Source organism: Thunnus maccoyii, chromosome 23 (assembly GCF_910596095.1).
Source record: "Thunnus maccoyii chromosome 23, fThuMac1.1, whole genome shotgun sequence".
Classification (NCBI taxonomy): Eukaryota; Metazoa; Chordata; class Actinopteri; order Scombriformes; family Scombridae; genus Thunnus; species Thunnus maccoyii.
In genome coordinates this window covers 24,892,805-24,914,562 of record NC_056555.1, presented here as the reverse complement: position 1 = coordinate 24,914,562, position 21,758 = coordinate 24,892,805, and the positions used below count along the sequence as shown (strand labels likewise).

The 21,758-nt window shown below is 37.5% G+C and overlaps 1 protein-coding gene and 1 long non-coding RNA gene across 3 annotated transcripts in view; one reads left to right on the top strand and one right to left on the bottom strand.

Annotated features, from left to right (window-relative positions):
- The first annotated feature begins 89 nt into the window (after window positions 1-89).
- LOC121890633 lies at window positions 90-9,732 on the top strand. Of its 2 annotated transcripts, XR_006093847.1 has the most exons (6): window positions 90-178; window positions 2,318-2,508; window positions 2,631-2,794; window positions 4,426-4,521; window positions 9,023-9,172; window positions 9,647-9,732. It is a non-coding gene; the product is annotated as an uncharacterized LOC121890633 (long non-coding RNA). The 2 variants fall into 2 exon arrangements; XR_006093848.1 differs by lacking the exon at window positions 2,631-2,794.
- The window catches only part of tbk1 (TANK-binding kinase 1), a 23,050-nt gene continuing 5,926 nt past the window's right edge, over window positions 4,635-21,758 (bottom strand). The window contains exons 3-21 of the mRNA XM_042403075.1: window positions 21,371-21,511; window positions 19,518-19,647; window positions 19,171-19,352; window positions 17,551-17,711; window positions 17,341-17,451; window positions 16,616-16,795; window positions 16,322-16,518; window positions 16,168-16,226; window positions 15,877-15,968; window positions 14,172-14,273; window positions 13,979-14,057; window positions 13,667-13,788; window positions 12,634-12,710; window positions 10,823-10,862; window positions 10,600-10,701; window positions 10,397-10,493; window positions 9,716-9,816; window positions 8,423-8,494; window positions 4,635-6,499 (exon numbers count right to left, since the gene is read on the bottom strand). Of these exons, the coding sequence (XP_042259009.1) occupies window positions 6,460-6,499; window positions 8,423-8,494; window positions 9,716-9,816; window positions 10,397-10,493; window positions 10,600-10,701; window positions 10,823-10,862; window positions 12,634-12,710; window positions 13,667-13,788; window positions 13,979-14,057; window positions 14,172-14,273; window positions 15,877-15,968; window positions 16,168-16,226; window positions 16,322-16,518; window positions 16,616-16,795; window positions 17,341-17,451; window positions 17,551-17,711; window positions 19,171-19,352; window positions 19,518-19,647; window positions 21,371-21,511 (2,085 nt within the window). The 3' untranslated portion in view covers window positions 4,635-6,459. The remainder of the gene's footprint in view (window positions 6,500-8,422; window positions 8,495-9,715; window positions 9,817-10,396; window positions 10,494-10,599; window positions 10,702-10,822; window positions 10,863-12,633; window positions 12,711-13,666; window positions 13,789-13,978; window positions 14,058-14,171; window positions 14,274-15,876; window positions 15,969-16,167; window positions 16,227-16,321; window positions 16,519-16,615; window positions 16,796-17,340; window positions 17,452-17,550; window positions 17,712-19,170; window positions 19,353-19,517; window positions 19,648-21,370; window positions 21,512-21,758) is intronic.

Sequence of the window (21,758 nt, the reverse complement as noted above, 5' to 3'; positions counted from 1 at the left end):
CAGCAGCCCGGAGGAGGAGGAGGAGGAGGAGGAGGAGCGGGCAGGACGCACACATCATGGCTGTTTGCTCTGTCTGTCTGTCTGTCGTCCTCACGGAGCTGCTGGAGGATGAAGCTGCTGATGAAGAGGAGGATGCATGTTTTCGTCCTGACCAGCAGGGCCGGACTGAACGTCTCAGGTACCCTGAGCAGAGAGTGACGCCCCCCCCCCCCCCAAAAAAAAATATATATTGATTTTTGGCGCCAGAAGTAATGAGACATCGTACTAAAATATAACATCAGATCATATTACAAATTTCTGTTGTCCAAATGACTCATTTAAAAAAAACCCTATGTAATTACCTTTATTCATACTGTAATCAGAATTTTTATTATCTAAGGATTAATGTCAGCAGTACTGACCGTCCTCACACTGCTGTAGTAATCATTGAGTTGTCATTAGTTTGACAGCGATGATGAAGTTGTTACTGCTTTTTTTCCTGAATCATGAAATAAAATAATAATAATAATGATAATAATAAATGGGGAAAAATTAAAATTGTAAGAAGAGAAAAACAAAAAGAAAACCAACTAAATAACTCACAAAAAAGAAATAAAATTAAAAAAAAATATTTTATTTTAATAAAAAATATTTTTAAAAACATAATTACTGATACATAATTTACCATAATATAATTTACATGTTGAGCAGAGTCGTCTTTTTAACGTCTTTTTAACCACATTGTTGAATTAAATGCTAAACATCAGCAACATCCTGTTGTCGACATGCTAACTGTCGGTATGCTAACATGCTAATATTAACATTTCTGAGTCCAGTTTAGTCTGGAGAAAGCTGAGCTACGGTGGGAAATTGAACATCTGGCTTTCGTTCATTAGTTTGAATGAAGGATTTTCCTGTTTGTTCCTTTGTGAGTGTTTTCCATCCAAAAACAACAACATATGTCACAATGCAATATTATTTTATAACTCTAAAAAGTGTAAAAACGCCACAAAAATAATCAGAAAACGTGATTTGGTTTTTTGCCATTTTAAAAGCGCAGCGTAACAAGCTGCATCATTACGACGTATTTTACTTTTCCAGTAATTGTTAACATGCTAACTGCCGGTATGTTAACATGGTAATGTTACAGTATAGCTGAGCCTAACAAAAAGTCCAAAAGTCCAGATTATTCTGGTTAAAGTTAAGTCTGACAGAGTAGAGCTGAGCCTGACAGGCTGAGTCTGAGATGTCCCAAAATGGCCACCATACAGAGGATAACCCAGTTTGTTTGGGTAACATCAGCTTTCCTCTTTACAATCTTGTTGCAGTTGTTTGTTTATTCAGTTTATTTTGTTTTGGTTCTTTTTCATCATAATTAGCATCTCGTCAACATGCTAACATAAGAAGGCTAACCTGCTAGCATGCTAAATATCAGCATGTTAACATAACAACTGTTAGCGTTTTACACACTAACGCTACCAGTCACCTAAAAGCCCAGCTGAGCCTGACAAACTGAGTCTGACTCAGATAACAACACAACCTTTTCTCTGGCGCCACCTTCAAGACAAACTTTACATATTTAGTTCAACCAATTTAGTTGAATTAAATACGGGGGCGGGGGGGGGGGGGAGTTGCAATCCGCCACCTCACCACTAGACGCCACTAAATCCTATAAACTGGTCCTTTAAATAAAAGTATTAAATCCACAATGTAGAAATACTTCATTATAAACAAAGGTCTTAAGTTAAAGTACATAAGTATTAGCAGCAAAATGTAGTTAAAGTATTAAAGTAAAAGTTCTTGTTATGCAAAATGATGCCATTTAGAGCATTATATTTATTATTATACACTATATTGTTATTTATTGTACTGTTGGCTGGTTTTATTGCCAAGTAGGTTTGCACATAAAAGTCAAAAATATACATCAAATTAATCCTAAATAATCTAAATAAGAAAGAAAGAAACTTACAGTAAAACATATGTAAAATATATTGACATAGTGAGAAGAGCTGCTACAGGTTTAAAGTTTAAATTAAAGAGAATGAAATGAAATGTACAAAATATTGACCAGGAATGTGCAAATGTGTAAACAGTATATGCAGCGTGCAATTATTAATTATACTAATCTATAATAATATGTATTTTATAAAGTGATCAGATGTTTTATGTATAAAATATTGATCTGAAATACAGTTAGTAGCTTTAAATGTGAAATAAATGTAGTTGAGTAAAAAGTTCAATATTTCCCTCTAAAACTAAAACAGAAATACTGAAGTAAAGTATCTCAACATTGTATTTATGTATATATTATGTTTATGTACTGAGTTACTTTCCACAGCTGGTTTCAGCCTCATGGGGGCGCTAGAGAGGCTACAGATGTCCATGTCCTGCTTTTCATCTAATCGTCATGTGAAACTCTGAGTATCTATAAAAACAGTCTGGTGCTCGGCTCCAGATCATCTCAGGACCCTCTTCACTAAGATCTTCATCCTCATCATCATCATCATCATCACCATGACGTCATCACAGGTCAGTCACTTTGTTTTTGTTCACTAACAGGCTGATAATAATTCATCCATCTTGTCCACCTTCATGCGACTCTGCTGGTGAGATGATTTAATTTTTGCCCGTCGACCTTCAACGCCGCGCAGGGCCGCAACACGTCCGCTCTATAAAAGGAAATGATGCCGTCCATCTACAATTATTGGTCTGATGCTGACGGGGGTTTGCTGTCGCAGCATATCACCATGGCAACCACAGCACTGAGGAGACAGTGATTTTCCAACAGGCCGGTCGCTATGGGAAACCAACAATGGTGAGGATGGGAGGGAGACGGAGGAGGAGAGAGAGGGAAGTGTGGCTGAGAGAAGAGACAACAAACACTGTTATTTTTACAACAAACTCACCACAAACCTGCTTTAACATCAGTGAGTCTGCTTTTAATGATGTATTCCAGTGTGAATTACATTCATATTAGTACCATGTAATAATAACCCTAAATGTATGGAAGCCCATCATTGCCAAGAAAAAAAAAAAGAAAATGACTGAAGGGTTTGGAATGATAAAATAAAAATACTCATTGTATGTCAAAATTACTAAATTTCATTACAAATGAGACGAGTCAAAATTAATTTTACTTATAAAGTCAAAATTTTGACTCAGTATGGCAAAATCTTTACTGAGTAAATCCTAAATTTATCCAACTAAGTACAAATTTTTTACTTTTTTGTACTTAATATTTTATGTATTTTTAAGTGACGATACTGTGAAATTTTGATTTATTAATTCAAAATGAGATGAATCAAAACTAATTTCACTTAAAAAGTCAAAACTGACTTAGTATCTCATAATCTTTGTAAATCATTTATCAGAGGAAGTAAAAATATACTATACTATACTAAAGTATACTTTTTAATATTTCATATTTTAAATTATGTAATTTTACAAATTTTGATTTGTCATGTCAGTGTGATTGGTGATGAAACCCTAAATGTATGGAGGCCCATTTCAGCTTCAAAAAAAAAAAAAAATCTGAAAAGTTAGAATAATAAAAATAAAAATATTCTCACACGAGCACACACACGTTTACTTAGGTCACTTTTGGGGACGTTACATAGATTTACATTAATTTCCAGGAGACTTACCTTAACCCTAACGTTAAACCACTGACCCAAAAACCAGCTGCTTCCCAACTGGGAACATGACCTTTGTCCCCAGTTGGAAAAGCCGTCCCCAGTTAACTGGTCTTTAGTCTGAAATTTGTCCCCAAAAGTAGCCTATGACAGACACACACACACACACACTTATGTCAGAATTAAAACCTTTTGATTTTGTGTTTTTCATTTGTCATGTCAATTTATGTTAAATTTTTTACTTACTGTGTCATAATTTCAATTTGGTATCTAATAATTTTAAATCATTGTCTGATAATATGAGATACTTTGTCAAGTTACAAGATACTATTCTTTTATTTGTTATGCACACATATTAATTTGTTTTTAAAACGTAAACATGAGATATTTAGTTAAATGTATGTTGAAATTCTGTCTCTCATCTTTATTTAAGAAATCGGTAAACTATGTTAAAATTATGATACTAAATCAAAATGTTGAATTTATAAGAAAATCATAATTTTGAACAAAAAGTCAAAATTTGGACTTGTGTTCAAAACTATGATAGTCTGTCAAAATCATCTAATACTAAATGCACAGTATGAAATAAGACATTTGTTGATCTGTTGATTGATATTTTCAAAGATGTAAACATTGTCTCAACAGTTACGTCGGTTAATTTGTTTTGTTGTGTAAAAAGCAGTTTGTGACCTTTTTTCTGTCCGGATCGGACGACTAATAGTGATTTTCTGTATTTCAGACCAGAATAGATATGCAGACACTCCAGTGTACAAAGAATAAACTTTAATGTCTTCTTCTGTGATTTCTTGCACAGAAAGTTACTGGTGACCGAACAACGACTTTCCAGTCCACAACAACGACTTTCCAGTCCACAACAATGACGACGACGGACCGTATTTCTCAACTGAAGGTAAAAATTCACAGTTTTCATACGATGAAGTAAACTTTAAGGGCTTTGACAGATACCAACTGACCCTTTACGTTATTTACCACATGAAACAGTGACACACTGAGGCAGCAGCATCTTTGATAAGGTATTTATTTATGTACAGTCTACAGTCATTGATCATTTTGAATGCTGATTACTGACCGAACAGAACATCTAACGAGACAAAGATGAAGATGAGCTGATTTATTTAGATCCTTTATTCATGAACAGGAAGGGGGGGGGGGGGGGCTTTCTGCATGTTACAAATGCCTGAACTCTGACTTACTGTCCAGAGAAAATACATAACGAGCAAATAGAGAAAAAAAAAACTGATGATGTTTATTATCATGATAGGTCTCCAAGAACATTAAATAATCAAATGTAATGAGCACTTAACTTTGTACTTTAAATTTCCATTAATTTACCCATTAACTGTGACTTATGGTGCCCTTAATGCCATTTTAGGGCATTAATTAATGGAAAAATGAAATGGATTGTATCATATTAAGGTATTTTTGATGGATTATCTGCCAATTTAAGGGATTTTTAAAGGTTAACTAAATAACATGAAAGCCATCCCTGCAGGTTATATCCTTAAAATGTATTTTAAATGAACTGAAACATTTATTTAATTTAAATTTAAGGTACAAATTAAGTGGTACCTGTGATGTTACTTTTTAAATTTTAAGGGGTTTTTGATGCTTTAAAAAAAAAACTTAAATCCATGCTGAAAATCCATCAAACACCTCTAAATATATTACAGTCCAACCAATTAAAATACCCGTTAATGATCCTTAATTTATCCCTGAAAACACACCAAACACTCTAATCTCATTCTCAATCATTTTGGTTAAATTAATTGATATGTTAATTGATTGTTGATTCAAGTAAAAGTCCTGCAAAGTTCTTTAACTTTTCCATATAGGTGAGAATCCAGGAAGTTCACCACAAATTTGGGTTTAATTAATTAGTAAATTGAATAATTATAATATATTGAGGCATAGTTTAAAGGTTCTGGTCAGAGGTTTATAGACCCGTATAAAGTATAAATCATCCCTGAATTTACAATTAAGAAGAAAACTAAGGGATGAATGAGTTTTCAGCCTTTAAATCATTAAGAAAACCCATTAAAACCCTTCATTTAATATCAGGGATTAAAGAAAGACAAAGTTTATGAGCCTGAGAACTTTAAGCTCTGTATTATCCATTAATAATATTATGTATTATATCTTTACTCCATTACTTAACCGCATTTGTGATGAACCTCTGAATTTGGTATCAATTTTTTAAATCATTTTTAAAGTAAAAATTAATGGACACGTGTAACGTTATTTGGTAGATTTTAAATAGTTTGAACACCTTTAAAAACCTTTTAATCCCTGCAGACAATCCATTAAAAACCTCTTCAAATATAACAAACTATCTGGATAAACCTTTTAAATATCACAATAAGATAAAATATCATTACTTTGCAGTAGTTTAAACCAAAATCCCTTCACCTTAATAACAACTTAAACTCACCATTAACGGATTTGTCAAATATTATATTTTTTAAATCAATATGTCAATTAAGGGGGAAGTCATGTATCCTTTAAAATGTACTTGTTAATTAAAGGGTTTAGACCTTGATGTAGATGAAAGTGTTTGTTGAGTTTTCGGGGAATATTAAAGATTAATTTAAGGTATTTTTTAAGGCAGTCTTGTTGCTCACAGCTCTGTGTTCCTTCACTGGTCATCAGGTAAAAATATCTTGAAGCGTTTAAAGCGTCTGAAGCTGTTTCTAATGCGTTCATTAACAGGTCCAACTGACAGAATCATACAAAAAGCTCCATCTTACATTCTGACAATATTTACAGGATAAACACAGAATATGTACAACGAGCCAGAAACCTTCAGAAGTCTCCGATTCTGCCGACGTCTTTAACCCCTCAAACCGCCGTCCAGCGTCAACGTGCCGAATCTGCAAGAGAGACGTCACATGTTAACGTTTCACATCCTCTGAACGCTTTAAAGGAGCGGTTTCTTGTTTTAGCCGCTCGGCTAGCTTAGCACAAAGACTAGAAGCACATTGCAAGAACTAATCCACCTTCAAACAACTGCAAGTCTGATTTACATGTTTATTGAACAGGTGCAGACAAATGAGTAAAAAAGTCCTGAACTTTTCACTAAAATACAATTAATTTACCCTTAAACGTACAACATGTAATTTCAGCCGCTAGGCGTCTCAATCAAAACAATAACAACAGACGGAGTGTGATGACGGTGTGAAGTAGCAAGGGATCATGGGAGTTGTTGTCTTTGTTGTTAAATAACCAGCTTCACTGGGATAGGATTACTCCAGTGTTCATCATTCAGGATGTTTTTATCCGCAGAGGTCTCCTCCTCTCCAGAACAAACAGACCCGGAGATTACAGGTAAAAACACTGAATAAAACTGTTTCACCTAAAAAATCAATATTTCTCCGACGATGTTTGGTGACCACCGGACTTCCTGGAGGGGCTGTTAGCCGAGCTGCTGCTAACGTTTGTCCAGTTTATTTCTCTGATAACTTAAGATCCAGACGTCCAATGACTAAAATCCTTCTTCCGGCTAAAAGATATATGTAATTAATCCACATTAAAATGTGTAAAAACAACTAGACCTATGTTATATATGTTGTTGAGTTGTGTACTTACATTATCCCAAATGTTTCCAACAATGTTCAAACTCAGAGAAATCTGTAATTTAATCAAAGTAACGGACCGTTTCATTTGGTCGCCTGTCGATGGCGTCATACCTCCTCTACCAAAGAGTAAACACGCACCAGATGCATACGGCGGCGCTGTGTTTGTCCGCTACAATGGCGTCTACCAAAGAGTAACTTACACACATACAAGATAATACATCGGCGTTGTGGTTGTTCCACACAAACTGTTATAAACTGACTTTTATTCAGTTTTAAGCCACATTTTCATGATAAATTTTGGTGGTTTTTAACTATATCTTTTAGCCGGAAGAAGGATTTTAGTCATTGGACGTCTGGATCTTAAGTTATCAGAGAAATAAACTGGACAAACGTTAGCAGCAGCTCGGCTAACAGCCCCTCCAGGAAGTCCGGTGGTCACCAAACATCGTCGGAGAAATATTGATTTTTTAGGTGAAACAGTTTTATTCAGTGTTTTTACCTGTAATCTCCGGGTCTGTTTGTTCTGGAGAGGAGGAGACCTCTGCGGATAAAAACATCCTGAATGATGAACACTGGAGTAATCCTATCCCGGTGAAGCTGGTTATTTAACAACGAAGACAACAACTCCCATGATCCTTTGCTACTTCACACCATCATCACACTCCGTCTGTTGTTATTGTTTTGATTGAGACGCCATATTGTGCGTTTAAGGTCTAAAAAAATGTATCAATATGAACTTTTACCTTTAAATGAGTTAATTTTTCAGTTGTGGTGGAAACTCACTGATGACTGTTACCAGGTAAATGTTACAGGGTTGAACCCTAATGAATAATTAATGGCTTAAATGTTTCAATTAGCATGAAAATTCATCTTGCTGATATTTGATCAGCTGTAAAGGAGTTAAGTCCCTTAAATTATGAGGAAAACCCTTTAAAATATCTTCATTTAGCCCATTTATACCTTAAAGAAAAGCCATTAATTCTTCCGTCTGGTTGAATCAATGCTATTTGTGTTTTACTCTTAAAAATCTCCTCATGAGTTTATCAAAGTAATTAAAAATGTTTGCTTTAATGTAATATTTACATTTTATTTGTCATGTGGATTTAGTGATGTTTTAACAGTTTCCCCCTGCTTCCAGTGTTTGTGCTAAGCTAAGCTAAGCTAACATACATGGATCTGACTGGTTTCTACTGGTTTCCAGTAAAAACACACACTAACCTCTCTAAGAAGTGGTTGTTCTCCGCCAGCTCTTTCACCACTCCCTCCATCTCCTCCTTCAGTTTCTTCATCCTGGAAAAACAACAACAACAACAACAACAACAACATGTTGACGTTCATTAATCAAACATCAGAGTAACGTCGACACTCATTAAAGTCTCGAACGTCTGAACATTTTAAACTGTGACCATTAACTATTAAATTAATCAGCAACTACTCTGATGATCGATTCATCATTTTGAGTCATTTTTTATGAGGAAAATATATTAAAGCTGCAACAATTAATCCATCAGTTGATACTAAATTTCTCTGATTGCAGCTTGTTAAATATGAATATTTACTGGTTTATTTAGTCTCTGTGACAGTAAACTGAAGATCTTTGAGTTGTGGATAAAACAAGACATTTGTTTTAATTAACTGACATGTCACGTATTAATTTCCAGTCGACTAGACTGTTGTAACGCTGGACTGGCAAAGCAAACGCTTCATAAACTCCAGAACGCTGCAGCCAGTATTAACCATCACTCCTGTTTTAATCTCTTCACTGGTTCCCAGTAGAGCAAAGAATTGATTTTAAAATACTTCTTATGGTTTTTAAAGCTATGAACGGCTCCCACCTACGCTGTTGACATGCTCTCTGAATACACACCAGATGGACCCCTGAAATCATCAAATAAAAGGTCTCCTCACCATCCTAGAATAAATACTACAGCAGCTCATGGTGCCTTCAGCCATGATGCTCCTACTCAGGTCTGTTACAACAGTGTCTTCCTTTAACAGCAAATTAAAAACATCTTTTAGTTTGGTTTATGGGTGAAACCTTCTTTTTAGAAACAGTATTATTATTGTTATTGCTTTTAACAATGATAATGATATATATATATATATATATATATATATATATATATATACTGTCTTATATGTTTTTATTTATGTAACATCATATGTTTTATCTTATTTATTTTATATATGTAATGTTACTGTAATATATTTGTTATGTATGATCTTTACTTGTTTTTAAGCACATTGAGTTTATGAAATGTGCTATATAAATAAATTTGACTTGACTTGACAAATTAAATGATAATGAAAATAATCGTTAGTAGCAGCTGTAGATACACATCTGTACATTTAGTTTTTACTGTATAAAACTCAGCTGTTCATTTATCTAATTTAATAGTGTTTAATTATGTAAAACATCTATTTTTAATTTCTTGAAAGCAGTCTGGCAGGTTTGATGATGATGATGATGATGATGATGATGATGATGATGATGATGAAGAGGAGTCTTACCCCAGCGTCATCTCCACCAGCGTGTTCTGACTCAGGTAGGCCTGAGGTTTCATCCCGCTCGACACCAGAGGAAGAACCTTCTGAGGCAGCTGTTCCTGCAGCTGGAAACACAGTTTCTAATTAGCAACAAAACTTCAGCTGAACCAGGACCAGCTGAACCAGGACCAGCTGAACCAGGACCAGCTGATCCAGGACCAGCTGAACCAGGACTAGCTGATCCAGGACCAGCTGAACCAGGACCAGCTGATCCAGGACTAGCTGATCCAGGACCAGCTGATCCAGGACCAGCTGATCCAGGACCAGCAGCACCTCCTACAGGTCAGTCCTGGAACAGCATCTGGTTCTGATCAATCAGCTGTTCAGCTGTCAGATTGGATCAAATCTTGTTCAAAAGAAGAAAAAAAAAGGATTGTGGAAACGGATTAGTTCATTTAATCCGGTCTTGGTTTTGATCTGGATCGAACCTTTTAGTAGGATTAAGAAACCTTTGATACTCAGGATGATCCTGATCCAGCAGAAAGATTCAAGAACTGTAAAACTTTAAAACTACATTTCTATCATGTAGTAAATACACGTTACTGTTAAATCTTTGAACTTTCAGCTTTATCTGCTGCAATAAATACAAAACAAAACGATAACATGAATGTTGGAGGTTTGTTGTGTTTGTTTGTTGTTGTTTACCTTGATGGCTCGCTCCATCAGCATCGTCACCTCCTTCTCGATGTTGATCAGCTGACCGGAGAGACTGAGCAGCTGCTTCCTCACGTGATGAACCTTCCTGCAAACACACACACACACATGATGCTTCAACACACTGTTCACACGGTCGCTAAGCAACCGAGAGGTTTATCAGCGAACACTTCCTGATCAACACTTTCTGTTACCTCATCCACTCCTCGCTCTTGGAGATGAAGAGACGGTATTTCATGGCGCACTCCTCTGTGAACAAAGATCTGGCTTTACTGGCATGAAGGACCAGCTTCTGTCTGTCAGAGCAACAACAAACAAACAAACAAACAAACAAACAAACAAACAAACGCAGGTTACTGAGGGTCAAACCTGACAGATCAGACTCACTGATATCTGCTGAAAACAATCTGAACGTACTTGTCAAACTTGTGGATCTGCTCCTCGTTGTACGGCAGACCTGAACACAGAACATCAGAGATTAGTTTCATTCATGAAAAACTAACAACTACTAGAATGAAATAAATAAACATTAAATATATTCGATAGAAGTAGGGATGCACCATATTGGATTTTTTGCTGATATCCGATATGCTGATATATGCACATATTTATTCCAGCCGGCTGAGGAGACTATTATGCATGCAAGCATAGATTATACTAAATATGATCAAGAAAGACAATATATGAAGACTGGAGTTCAGGAGCTCAGCATTAAAACTTTAACGAACCTGCCAAGTGGGAGCAGCAGTAGAGTTTTCATTGAGTTTATTAGACAGACAGGATTAATGTGGAGGATTTAATCTCTGGTTCACACTCCGGAGCAGAAGGTGGCGGTAATGCACCTCATACGCTGGTTGACAACCGCCGTTATAAACCAAAAAGAAGTTTTTTTTTTCCAAACATAGTGGTACATCCTGTCAGCCGAGGTGTTTCCTATCTCTGCAGCCGAACACAGCAGCTCCTCAGCGGACTGTTTGACCCTGACGGTCCCGGTGTTTCCTCCGCAGGCTGCACTTCACTCAGCTGCCCGACAGACCCGCTGCTTCTTCCCACTTTAACCTGAATAACAAACCGGGGCTTGGTGCTCCGGTTGGATCCACATGGAGAGCCGAGAGGCTAACGTTAGCTGAGAGGCTAACGTTAGCTGAGAGGCTAGCGGAGCGTTAGCCGCAGCATGACTGGAGGGAAGCACAGCTAGCTAGCCTCCGCTAGCAGCAGCAGGTCTGACGGGCAGCTGAGTGAAGTGCAGCCTGCGGAGGAAACACCGGGACCGTCAGGATGAAACAGTCCACAGAGGGAAACACAGTCAGGCGGCGGAGGAGAAGGCGACATATCGGCCTCTCATAATCAACAGGCAGAGTTAATTTCAGCCGATACGATGACGTGCTGATAATATCATGCATACCTAGATAGATCAACATATTCAACTTTATAAAGAATTTAACACAACTTTTGTTTATGTTTTTACAACATTATCTTCAGAAACTCCAGGAGCCAGACGCATAAAACTCTGCAGATTCATCAATAAAACTGTGTGTTTATGAGCAGAGTTCATCATGAATGAATGAAGACGTCCTGAAGCTGCTGCTGTCGTTACTGTTTATATGGACGAGATCTAATACAGCCTGCTGTTCATATCAGACATTCAGAGATATCTGTGTGATTGATCGGCTCCATGAGGAGGATATCTATCGTCTGTTCAGAGCTGTAGATGCTGTTATTGAGTTGCAACTATGATGTGATATTAGAGGGAATGATCGTTCTTACATCATTATTCTCATTATCATTGAAAACATATTAAAATAATTATGCTGTGATTATTGCGGGGAAGATGTTTCCTTCAGTCTGTAGAAATATGACGTGTAAGTCGCCTCTAACAAACATTGTGCCTCCTGTCATTTGAAAATTGCAGTCGGCCATATTGTAATGATAAAATTTCAATTAATTGTTCAGTCCGAGTTCAAACTGTTGACTGGTACTTTATATATTTAGAAACTGCTCAAAACTCCTACAGTGTCGGCAACATTTTGGGTTTCACTTTGACTCTGAATGCAGCACTTTTTATTCTTGGTGTCCCACCTGAGAACATACCAGACAATGATTTTGGTTATTTAATAAATAAATTAATGATAATAGTGAATAAAATAACTGGTTGAAGCTGCAGCCTCCAAACAGCATCTCTGTGCTTATTTCTCCTCTAACATACTATATTTTATTCATAAACTCACGTCGCTCTGCTTTGTCCTTCTTGAACTGCTGGTAGATCGCTGTGATGGCGTCCAGCAGCACTTTGATTTTCTCCACACTGCAGAGAGAGAAACTGATGGTGAAACACTGATCATCACATAAACGCATCACATTACTGTTAGTAAAAAAAAAAAACCTCCATTACAAGTAAAAGTACTGCAAGAAAAACCCTCCTACAGTGAAAGTACATAAGTATTATGAGCTTGATGTAGTTAAAGTATTGCAGTAAAAGTACATAAGTATTATGAGCTTGATGTAGTTAAAGTATTGCAGTAAAAGTACATAAGTATTATGAGCTTGATGTAGTTAAAGTATTGCAGTAAAAGTAGTGGTTTGGTTCCTCTGACTGATATATTATTATATATGACATCATTAGATTATTAATAGTGAAGCATCAGTGTTAGAGCAGCATGTTACTGTTGTAGCTGCTGGAGGTGGAGCTAGTTTACACTACTTTATATACAGTTAGCTAGTTTAGTCCAGTGGTTCCCAACCTAGGGGTCGGGCCCCTCCAAAGGGTCAGCAGATAAATCTGAGGGGTGGTGAGATGATTAATGGGAGAGGAAAGAAGAAAAAACAAAGTTCTGATACACAAATCTGTTTTCAGTTTTTGGACTTTTTCTCTAATCTTTGATTTTTGCTGAAATATTGGATCATTTGAACATTTATTGAAATGAAAGCATGTGAGAAGTTTAGAGGGAAAAATCACTATTTGGTGGAGCTGTTAACAACTCATAGACATGTGAAATGTGACCCCGACTACACACTGCTTTTTGTAAGACGTCAAAAGACAAAAAGGTTGGAAACCACTGGTTTCATCTTTAACAATGTGTTGTATTTTAAAAGCTTGTTATATTATCCATTGTGTCAAATCTTCATCTGAAAAGTAACTAAAGCTGTCAAATAAATGTAGTGGAGTAGAAAGTACAATATTTCCCTCTGAAATGTAGAAAGTAGCATCACATGGAAATACTGCTGCTGCCTTCGTGTAAACACACACACACACAGTCTTACTTCCTGTCCTCGGGGTGAGTTCCCACTTGCTGCGTCCAGCCGTCAGTCAGCAGGTTTCCCGGAAGAAATTTACTCTTGATGTCTTGTGTCGTTCGTTCGATGGGCTCCAACGAGCCGGAGATCTGCACAGAAACACACAAGACTCCAAGATGACTGAAGAAACCAGTAAATATCCACATTTAAGAGGCTGCAATCAGAGAATTTGGACTTTTTCTTTAAAAAAATGACTCAAATCAATTATGGGAATAGCTGCCGATTGATTAATTGACTAGTCGATGCAGCTCTACTGTAAACAGATGAACACGGACTCACTCTGAGAACTTTCTTGTGCATGTCTGAGATCTCGTCGTATTCTGACGACAGCATGTTCGCCTGCATCAGCACCTCAAACCTGCGCAGGAGATCATGTGACATCAGTCATGTGATATCAGTCTCTGCTTCACACTGTGATGGTGACGTTGTTGTTGTGGGTTCGTGTGTGTGTGTGTGTGTGTGAGCGACTCACAGCTGTTCGGTTTTCTCCAGGATCTGTGTGCAGTAGTTACACAGATGGAAAACCTCTGACTTCTTGTGCAGAATCTCGCTGTAGTCCTCCTTCATCAGCTCACTGATCAATACACAGACACGATCATTAACACATTAACACAAACACACAAAACCAAAAGGCACAGTTCTTAACCTGTGAATCCTGAAAAAAAAAAAAAAAATTAATTTTGATGAACGAACATCTTGATTCAGTTCCAACATAAATAAGGACTGTAATGGGGAAATTGCTGATCACTCAATAAACACACAAAGAGAGCATTGTCAGGTTATGAAATAGTGTAATCAAATAATACAATCAGAAGTATAATGCATCATAGTTCTGGAGACAAAGATACCACCTAGCTATCTTTTCTTTGTCTGAAAGGTTAACCAGTCCCTTAAATACTGCTCGTACAGAATTTAAGACATCTGTTTACTAACCTTACAGGTCAGCAACCCTCAGATAGAAACATAAGTCAAAAGTTCAGCTAACCTAGGAACAGACTTTCTTCACGACCATATATGACAGTACATAAGCACCAAGTAGCATCACAAAATAACATTACTACTATATTACATTAAGGACAAACCACACTATCCTCTAAAGCTTATCAGTTTTACACATAAACATCTACATAACTACAGTTTATCTTATCACTGGCTCAGGTAAAGGTATAACAGAATAAACTGAACTGTTAGACACACAACTGCCTCATCTTACACAGCAAAGAACTAAGTTTAGAATAGACACAGCACACACAAACTAACACTAAACTGAACTTAAACACTGTCTGAAACATGTATGATATATTGAAGAAATACATCAAATGATAACCTGTTATTCAGTTTTCTTTTACAGGACGTAGCTACATAAACAGCTAAACGTAGCCTAGCTTAGCAGAGTAGCAGTGACTCAGTTCATCATTCGGTGTGATTAAGTTACGTTTCAAACACTTATTTAAATGTATTTATTTTAAATGAACCTGTATATATGTTACATATAATATACTGTACAACACGCAGCAGTGAAACTGAGTTGGACGCTAAATGAATGCTAACCGTTACCTCAACATGCTAACATGCAACAGTAGAGCTCTTTGAGGCATATTTGTGATTTTGGGCTGAATAAATAAAATTAACATGACAACAAATATAATATTGTGCGATAAATATCAGTTTGTCAGCATCAGATGTTTGTTAACGTGTCGACATGCTAACATGAATCTAAAGTTCAAAGTTCAGTGTAGCGCTGAGTCTGAAATACGTACGGAGGAAAACTTTACAGAGTTAAATTAATCAAAATACAAAAACAAAGAGGTAAAAAAGGTCAAAGAAACAAATTCAATTAAAGGTTAATTATATACACTAACTAGGACTGAAGATGTACAAATGCTTGTGTGAAAAGTTAAAATGTTTAGTTACTGAAAACATGATGAAGTTAAAGTGCAAAAGAGGACAAGCAGGATACTTTATCCTAAATAATTCATCATTTTGTTTGGCTTCAGGATTTTTCCTTCCAGTCAGTGAAAAGGAAACGATGTTTATATAACTGGAGACAAACAGGAAGTGAACCACATCCGAACAGATCTGCTCTCTGAGTCATTCGAGCTTCTGCCTGCAGGATCGTTTTTTATTCACTTTTCACCTCGTTAACAAACACTCAAGAGCGTCTGATGTCAACTCACATTAAACCACGAACTCCTTTTCGCACCAGTTCCTGATAAACCAGCAGAGACTCTGACGTTTTCCACAAATGTCCCACGTCACCTGCAAAAGTCTGAACAACAACAACAACAACAACAGGAGAGTCAGACGTTAATAAATATGACAGTTTCTCATCATCCTCACAACTAAACTACATCTTAGAGCAGCAACTAACGACTACTTTTATTATCTACGTGTGTAACTTTATTAAAATTAAACCCTAACTGTCTACATAAAGTTCTCCTGTTATGAGACTTGGCGTCTGTTTTTACCTTTGCGTAGCTGGCGTCCAGGTCGAGGTCGTAGCGAGGCTGGACTTTAGGAGGACTGGCTGTGAAGACAAAAACAAAAATGTGCATCACATTGAAACGTCAACGTGTTCAGGCTGTTTTATGTGTTTTTAAATCACTGAGCTGCACGACGTACGGTCTTCAAAGATCAGTCCGACCGTGGCGACGGACTCGCGGCTGACCAGCATGATGGGGTTGTCTCTGGAGGTCTTGGGGAAGGTCTTGGCCTGGCGGTTGGGGTCGAGGACCAGGCGGCGGCCCTCATACAGCAGCTCCTGGTTGTGCAGCGGGATGCTGGTCCTGCGGGACAGCAGCTCCTGGAACAGCGCCGCCCTGTGGACATAAGAAGAACGTCGATCTTCAGTTTACTGTCTAATTAAGAAGCTGGAACCAGAGGAAGGAGAAGAGGAGGACGAGGCGCGGCGCTTACGTGTTGTACTCGTGGATGTAGACGTGGTGCAGCGTGGCCTGCTGCAGGCTGAACACGTAGACGACGGTGCGGTGCAGGATGTCGTTGGTCTCGGCGAAGAACTGGTCGAAGCCCCAACACTTCTCCTGGTCGGCCTCCAGGATGTTGGCGAGCACCGGAGTCAGGAGGCTCTGGAGACCCCTGAAACAGGAAGTAACACAGCTGCACTGACAGGTATATGGATCCGATACTGATTTAATTATATTTGTTCTTAGCTTTACTGTAGATTTATTTTATTATTATGACGTTTACAACCTCAAAAATGACTTAAAAGATAACAGTTGAATAAAGTAAAAAGAAAGATCATGTTTAGGACTCTGAATCCTGTTAAATGAAAATAAACGGCAACATTTTTCTGAACTTAAAAGACATTAAACAACAAAAAACACATCTGAGTGAAGCTCTGAATGTAAACACACTAAATTACTCGGCTGCTGTTTTGGTAATAAAATAATCGTCATTTTTTAAGCAAAAATGCACAAAAATTTGCTTCTCAAATGTGACAATTTGAAGCTTTTCTGTGTCAAACTGAATATATTTGGACTTTGGACTGACAAGACTGTTAGACTATAAGAAATTATAACTGTTTCCTGATATTTTATAGAGGAAATAATGATTAGTTGCAGCCAGACAAAGCTCTGCAGTGTGTTTCTAACATGCAGCAGTCAGCTGGAGGTGAGTCATACTTGGACAGGCTGCAGGAAACCGGCATCTCTGTGCTCCACTCGATCTTCCCGTTCTCACACTTCTGGTGACCTGAGATCGTCCCCGACGGCTTCTCTGTGATGATTTTATACCTGAAAGAGGAAGAAGCGTCTTGGTCAGGTTAACGTCAGGTCGGAGGATCGATCTCCTCAGAACGCCGCTAAGCTTCACAAAACACACAAGCTTCTCACATGACTTCCTTGTTCCTGCGCGGCCCTTCGAACGGTCTGAAGGGGAGGCTGCCGGTGGCGGCGTGGTAGAACGTGACGCCGATGCTCCACAGATCCACCGTGGCGCCGTATTTCTTCTGGTGGTCCTTCCTCAACACGGCGCGCTCGTACATGTCGGGATGCTGCAGGAAAACACACGAAGAAGAGTGACTCTGCTTCACGGGTGGACACTTTCACACAGAGAGACAAACGTTTCCTCAAATGTCCTCTCAGTTCACTTTTTAAGAGTTGAAGAGTTTTAAAACGTCGACGGTAAACTGGAGGAAGTGGAGGTTTAGGGAACATTAAATGTCACAATAACAGTAACAGACTCATGTGAACGTGTGTTTAGGGCAATAACTGACATTATTAGTATATCACGAGAATTATCGTATGAATTATTTATGGATTACAGACACAAAAACAAAAATCCAAACAATCAGAAAGACAAAGACATTCAACCTACAAACTAAACACATTAATATTTAAATTAATCTGAAATATTTAATTAACACATTACTGTAGTGAGCTCAGTCTGAAAGCTAACGAAGGTCCTGATGTCATAATGAACTAAACGACCCGGAGGATCAGCTGGTATCAACCCTGACGTCACAGGAAGTTCAATTAAATCTTAACGAGGATTAATCAACTGTCTTCATCTCAATCTTTCCTTCTTCTTCTTCTTTCATATTTGCAGGATTATTGTGAATCTTGTTTAATTCAACTGGCTCTATTGTTGTTAATGATCATTTATATTAATACATAGATAGAAATTATTGCCTTCTAAGATGATATTGATGAATTTTAATGGGCTTGACGGTTTTATTGGGAATCTGTAGTTCAAAGTTAAAAAGATGCTTTTAAACAATAATATTTTAATTTAACTTTACTTCCTTGATGTTGATTCTACATTAATTCTGTGATTATTACAAGCTGATTAATAGTGATTAAACACAGCAAACTGTGCGATTAATTAGTTGATCTATTTTAAATTGATTGACAGCTCTACCATCACCACAATTTAAATAAAATATAATAACCTCCACATCAAAATACGATTTTATCACATCTCTCATTTTCTCTCAACTGGACGCGTCAACGTCGTCAACAAGCTGCATTTAATTAAGACACAATAATATTATTTAGCATCACCTGCAGCTTGTTTCTACGTTTAGCTGTAAAACCTCTGAACCAATCAGAACAGGAGGAATCGACACCAGAAGCTTCTGAACAGAAACAGGAACTTCATAATTTCATCAGCAGCAGATTGACTCCAGTATTAATCTGAGATATAATTTCAGCTCCTGTTTCTTCTTCTTGTATCTGAATTTTATTCAAACGAAACTATTCTTTGACAAGTTTTTAACATTTTCTGCAGGTTTATTTTTTACTTTATGTGTTAATGGCCCTTAAATCTGTGTGTCTTTTTCCCAACATGGTTCCAAGATGTTAAAAGAAAAAGAAATATTAAAAAACACACAAGACATTCAGCATAAAACTAGACAATGAAATCCTGCAGCGCAGCCAGAAACTGGAAAGTAAAACAGAAAGTCGTCCAAACATGAAACTAATAACTGAAGTCGCTTTATCTCGTCTCCTCACCAGATATTCCTCGGTGCCGTACAGAGACACGAACTGCTCGTCGTCCTCCAGCTCTCTGGCGGCTCCGAAGTCCGTCAGCTTGTAGACGGAGCGTCCGTCCTCTCCGATCACCCGCATGATGTTTCCCGGTTTGATGTCTCGATGGACGATGCCGTACTCTCTCAGGTGGTTCATACCTGCCACTGAAGTGTTTCACACACACATATATCCCAAAAAGTTATAAAAAAAACGTCGAAGTAGAAGCAAAGATAATTAATTAGAGAATAACAATTAAAACCAGATATTTGATGCAACCAAACTTGAGGATCTTGAGGTTGTTTTTTTAAAAGGTGGTAGCTGTTCCTCACCCACATCGTGCAGGACTATGAGGAACTCGTCCTCGGGGAGTCCGTAGGCGTTGGACGACTCCTCTAAAACCGTGTAGAGGCTTCCGCAGGGACAATACTCCATCACCAGGACCTTATGACGGGTGTTGGACTGAGAGGAAGAGGAGAAACATCTTCACACTCTGCTGAGGCTTCATAACAACATCTCTGCTCCACAAAGACAACCACAAAAGGAGCAAACAACACGTTACATTTACTAAAATATTCAAGCTAATATTTGCTAATTAGCACTAAACGCAGAGTACAGCTGAGGCTGATGGGAATGTTGTTGGTTCTGCAGGTAAACGGCCAAAAAAACCAAAGAGTCAGATTAAGTCAGACGACAAACCTGCTGCCCCAAATTTTCAGATCTGAAGTTCGACTCAGGATCTCTAATTAAGAGACTAAAAGAAGAGATGAAAAGTTGAGACATCAGTTACCACGACGATCAATTAAAACCGAAAGAAATCGACCTGTCGGGTGTCGATCTTCTGTCGTATCATCCAAGAAACAAAACTCTTGATTCAACTTTGTAAAACGCAAAAAAGAGACGAAGAAAAGAAAGTTTTTGAAATTACAAAACTTGAAATTGAAAAGATGAAACTAGCAAAAAAGTCCAAATTCTCTGATTCAGCTTCTTAAACATGAATATTTCCTGGTTTCTTTAGTTTCTATGACAGTAAACTGAATAATCGACTGATCAAGAAAATCAATAATGTCAATAATGAAAATCTTCAGAATTACTGTCAGTGATTACATTTCAAAGTTAAATATTAAGTTGCTTATAAAAACTAAAATAATTAAATTATTCTGCCATTTTTGAGCTTCCATATGCCTGACCAGCTGATGACGCGTGTTCACATAAGACGTGTAAATAAAGAAACGTAGTTCTTGTGTCGCATAACATGTAAAACATCACAAAAAGGTTAAATTCATGATTTATTGTTTAACAAGGATGAAAAAACTAACTGATGAGTTTTAAAGTAAATAAAGTAAATAAAGTTCACAGAGCTGCTAACGTTCAGAGTTTATCACGTCCGTCTTAAACCAACAGTCAGTGTTTATCTTGCTGTAATCGTTCCTCCTGTCCCTTCATAATGACCTTACAATGTATTTCAAAGTTTATCTGAAGCTAATATGAAGCTTCAGCGTCCAAATGAGTCAAATCCAGTAGATATCTTTCAACGTTACAGTCTTTTTAGTGCCAAAGTTCCTCTTTTTGTTACTATACTTCCACCTGCAGCTCAACAGGGAAACACTGTCCGAGGAAACACAAAGAGGGAATTTGATGCTAAAAAGACTGTAAATGTGTCAGATATCCACTTGATATGACTAACTCAGACTGCTGAAGCTGAATAGAAGCTTCACACAGACTTTTAAATGCATTTTTTTCGCAGTTGCAAAACAGTAAAGTTGCAGCCAGACAGCTAAACAATGAGCTGAAACTCGCTGTAAATAGTAAATAGCAGAGTGAGGTGAGGTGTGTCGTCATTTCATCCATCATTACTATAAAATTATTGATTATAGCAGCTTTAAGTTTAAGATTAGGTTCATGTTTAGAGGGTGGGAAATGTATTTTACCAATGGGAGGTACAAACATAAATGTGTGTGTGCCAGTTAGAGGATTGCCTGGTTTATGGCTTCACACACACATGAAATACATTGAAAACACATTTGAAGGATCTTTTAATATCCAGTATGAACAGGAGGAATGATTACAGACACCTGACTGCTGGTTTAACACACCGGGAACACTGGGAAACACTGGGAACTGGTCCTTTAAACCCCTTATTGAGCATTGTTTATCATGGGCAGAGCGGGTTTGTTTCTCTGACCTCTTCCTCCACAGCAAACAGTTTGACGATGTTCTTGTGGTTGAGTTTCTTCAGAACCTCGAACTCTCTCATCTGGACGTCCAGCGGCCTCAAGAAGCTCAGGTTGTTGAACACTTTGACTGCGTACAGATCTCCGGTTTTCTACACAAAACACACAAAACAAACAAGTAAATAGATTCATACACATGTTGAGCTGATAAGAGAAGTTACGACTCTAAACGCAACTTTTCCTGACGTTGCGTTTTAATATTTACACAGATGAACCGCAGTCGTCTGATGAGACCTACAAATAATCCCGAATCCAAACAGACGATCAGGTTCAGACTGATCCTCCCACTTTAAAAGTTTTTGGGAAATTCCCTCCAAACAGTTTGGAGCCTGAAGGCAG